This window comes from Hibiscus syriacus, unplaced genomic scaffold, assembly GCF_006381635.1.
Source record: "Hibiscus syriacus cultivar Baekdansim isolate YM2019G1 unplaced genomic scaffold, ASM638163v2 tig00111276_pilon, whole genome shotgun sequence".
Taxonomy (NCBI): domain Eukaryota; kingdom Viridiplantae; phylum Streptophyta; class Magnoliopsida; order Malvales; family Malvaceae; genus Hibiscus; species Hibiscus syriacus.
Window position 1 is genome coordinate 354,729 of NW_024063043.1, and position 4,301 is coordinate 359,029.

General features: G+C 33.4%; 1 protein-coding gene across 2 annotated transcripts; it reads right to left on the reverse strand.

Annotated features, from left to right (window-relative positions):
• Positions 1–419: 419 nt before the first annotated feature.
• LOC120157729 (protein PIN-LIKES 3-like) lies at positions 420–3,896 on the reverse strand. 2 transcript variants are annotated; one of them, XM_039168774.1, is made up of 9 exons: positions 3,609–3,882; positions 2,078–2,157; positions 1,851–1,975; positions 1,621–1,742; positions 1,262–1,522; positions 1,067–1,167; positions 920–972; positions 670–855; positions 420–581 (listed from the first exon to the last, which is right to left on the reverse strand). In XM_039168774.1, the coding sequence occupies exons 1-9, from the start codon at positions 3,741–3,743 to the stop codon at positions 457–459; spliced, it is 1,188 nt and encodes a 395-aa protein (XP_039024705.1). In that variant the 5' UTR covers positions 3,744–3,882; the 3' UTR covers positions 420–456. The 2 variants fall into 2 exon arrangements, with proteins under 2 accessions (XP_039024705.1, XP_039024706.1); XM_039168775.1 differs by having other exon boundaries at positions 421–581; positions 674–855; positions 3,609–3,896.
• Between the last annotated feature and the right edge of the window lie 405 nt (positions 3,897–4,301).

Below are 4,301 nucleotides of genomic sequence, written 5' to 3' on the forward strand. Positions count from 1 at the left end.
AATCAAACGATTTCAAAACGGTAACAGCTTCCATAAAAAATGACTGTCCCTTTTTCCCATATATATGGGATAAGAAGGAAGTAAGATAGTAGGCTACTTCCGTAAGAAACCTCTGAATTATGAAATGTGCCCTCCGTGAGACTCGATCCCACAACCTCAAGGTTAAGAACCTTGTACTCTACCAACTGAGCTGATGATCATTTCTCTACAATCACTCCATAGATCCATACTAAGCGTACGGGCGGATGTATGTAATTTTGATGGGGTCAATTACATACTCATTATTTGAAAAAAAAATTTGTTAAATCTAATTTAATTTATTAAGGGGAATGAAAAAAAATAAAGACATTTGCATACCTATTTTTTTATAAAATAGAATATTAAAATTTTGAATTCACATTCTTTAATTTCTAGATCCACCTTTGAATTACTAAGTTACATTATAAAGACAACAAATCAAGTTACAAGAGACATGAACAATGTGGACCAAAGTGTTAGAGAGATGGCAGCGACAACATAAGTCCAGAACAAAATGATGGATGTTTCAGCTTGACCACTGTTGAATAGTTGTGCGATTGTACCTACACAATCCCTTCATTACATTACCACCCAGTCCAAAATCAACATAGGAAAAAACATACATGACCATGTAATCGATGCTCATCTTACCGACATTGATTGCAGGGGGAACAGCGTACTGAAACATAAGAACAAAGTGGTATAAAGAATCTGATCCCACTATCCCAAACTTCTCTGCTGCTTTGACTACGCCGATCCCCGACAGCGGCAAGCAAACATTCCGAACTGCTATCACTCCTAAGATCGCCGATACATTCATTTTCGAACTTTTCAGACCTGTTGATATCAACACCATTCATATAAGAAGTGTCGTAATCGGAATTTAGAGCATCGGAACTACCTTCTAAAAGGTTTGCTCCCATTATCAAGGTCATCACTGGAACGGCCGCCTGCCTGTAAATCACATGGAATTGCAAATCACTTTTAGTGTTTAACATATATGAAGTTCCCTGCATTAGGATCAGGAGGGATGTGGACTAGAACATGCCCTATCAGAGCTGCTGAACTATCGACTACTCGGAGAGGGGCATCGTTGCCTATTAGTACATTCCGGATCGGAGAGACTCCTCCGATGATTAACCCGATTATCTGAAGAGAGAAAAAGGATAACAATGGCACGGTTGATAAGATGTTCACATGCTAAGCTACTGATGCAGATTTCGTTAATAAACATAAAGCGTACCGCTCCGATAGCCGATGGCACTAACATCTTCTTAACACAATGGACAATCTTCTCCATTAATGACACCTTTTCCATTCCCTGCACATCAGTGAGGGGTAGTTCGAGTTTCTCTGAACCGTCGCTATAACTCGGCATTAGTAATGGCTCCGTGCAACTGTCTGAAGCCTGTTCAGAAGACTGGATAGAGGTTTGGTCCGTAGTGGTAACAGCATAAGAACTCATCAAAAGATACGTATATGACCAAGTATAAATGGCTGTTATCTGCAAATGCAGAGTTCAGGGGGACAATGGAGATTCAAGAATGCTATAAAACCACAAATTCAAAGATCGAAACTATTCGAATCCAAGATCATACGTACGGCCATAGAGAGTGAAGCATAAGCCTGTGCGTTCGTAGAGCAAGTAGATGCTCTCGAAAATGGACTATCCGACTCCTCACATAAGGCCGGAATAACAATGAGAGGAAAGTTTCCCAAGTTTCCTTCACATAAAACGTATCAGAAACATGTTGAACAAAAGAAATTAAAACATTTTATGATGAAGGTACGATAATAACGAATTTAAAACGATATATTCGGAGGAAGACAACCTGTGGAACAACAACCGATGAGGGTTCCTCGAAGGTGCTTAGGAGTTTTAGTTATTTTTATGAGAATCCAACCAAGGGCTGAGCCGATGAGAAATGTTAGAAGAACGTTGAGGGGCATGAACCATCTTCAAACAAACAAGAAACATGTTGAACAAATTAGCCAAAAAAAAAGAAAGAAGGAAAGAAATCATTTGAAACTGAATAAAGGATGGGATTGGGTTTATTACAAGGTGACCAAGCTTTTGTAAGTGATTGCCTTGGCCAAGTTGCTGACCAAAAGGCAAGGATTGAGTAGATAGAATACAATCTGTACATCAGGAGCCAAGTGGTGAGATCGTAAAACCATACGGAATGAATGTTGAGGTTAATTTCAAAATTATATGTAAATTTTGATGAGATGTGAAATTTAATTTGGTGCAATTATGCTTAATAAAGTATAATTTTGATTTTAATAAATTTAGTTTTATCATGTCCCCAAACAATGACCCTCATTTCAAATTAGTCTTTAAACTTTTAAACTTTCCAATTTCTTCCCAAAACTATTACTCTCATTCTAAATCCATCCTTAAACTTTTTAACATTCCAATTTCATCCCTAAACTATGAATATCATTCTAAATTGGTCCCTAAACTTTTGTATATTCCAATTTTATCCCTAATTTCATCCATATATGTAATCCATTTCAACCATAGTTTAACCTAAATTTGTTTATTTTTTTTCAAACATATAATAATATAACTTGGTCTAATGAGTTTATTTAACAAGGGATGTGATTAATGTATACATATAATTTAGGATTAAATCGAAATGTTAAAAAAGTTTGGGGACCAATTTAGAATGAAGATCATAGTTTGGGGATGAAAATGAGATTTTAAAAGTTTGAGGACTAATTTAGATTGATAGTTATATTTTAAAAGTAATTTTCAAAAGTAATTTAAAATTCAACTGTTTGGGATTAATATTAGAAAGTGAGTTTAAAAAGATAAAAAGATCATTGTAAATGTTATATTGTATATTAAAATATAGAATTTAAATTATATTTACACTTATTAATATTATAATATATAAAATATATAAATATAAATTATATTAAAAATATAAAAAAATTTAAGATAAAATATTACGAAAAAATACTTCCGGACATAAAACTATTACAAAATAATATTTTAAATACTTGTTTTGACAAAAAGAATATTACGAAATAATAACTCATTAATAAATTATTAAGTAATAATTTCTTAAGGATGTTAGTATAAAATTATTAAAATAAAATATAAATATATAATTGAGTGGAGTTAATGTATTAGTAAGCATAAAATTATAATTTGCTTCCAAACGTAAAGTTGAAAATAAAAAAAGCTAGAAATCCTAGCTTTTGCAGTTGGTTTGAAACCACTGTTTCCACCACATTTTTTTTCTATTGTGGTATTAATTTTGCGGTCAAAACGGATTTCTTAGCTAAAAGTATTTTTAGAAAGCTTTAGTAAACAAACTCTTAGTTAGAATCAAGTAATTTGACTAAAAAAATGTTAAAGACTAAATTTAATTTGTTCATTTAATTAAACGAACATAAAATTTTATTCATGTTCGTTTGTTTCATAAATAAACAGACATAAATGAACTTTTCTCCAAACGTTCGGTTCGTTTACGGGAAAAATTAGAGGATCAGAATCCAACACTGATATTAAATGGGGTATAAATCGAAACACTTGGCCGAAATCCCAGTAAAGCTATTAGGAGGAAAATGCATTTAGGTACCTTGTTCATGTAGTTGGATGCCTGAGGCCCCAAGAGGCTGATCTTTTCTATGCTAAGAAACAATCCAACGGCAGTTACCAGCAGAATTTCTACGACCGGCATCAGTGCCACCACAAACAGATCCACGAACCCCATTCCCACACTTTTGGGAACCCCAAGCTTGTAATGATTGTGGAGAGCTTCTTTTGAGGTATTTAAGTAAATATGACGGTTGAGCAAATTAGTGTTTTGATTGTCGACCAATGGCTCATTTCCAGCTTCACCTCAACAGAGATGATGCAAAGGACAAATGGGAAACGCAAGCTTCCAATAATTTTAACACTCCTTTTCTTTTCGTCTTTATTGTGATCCCCAGAGGGGACCATCTGCGCCTGCCTTGCCCTATTAATTTAATGATTTTTGAAGAATTAGACGCGTTAGAATTGAAATTCTGTCGCACACATTTGCCTCTTAAAATTTTAAATAATTATATATTTTAGATATATATTTTTAGTTTCTATCGGTTATCTGTTCATAAAATATTAATATAAATTTATATTTCCCTCCTTAACGAGAAATTATTGCATGGTCGTAGTGAATGAGAGTCACAAATTTTAAAATAACTTCTAAATAAATATTCACTATTTATTTACATTAAGATTGAGGTGAAGATTCACCTTAGAAAAAAAAGAGATGGAAAATTATTATTGGTTT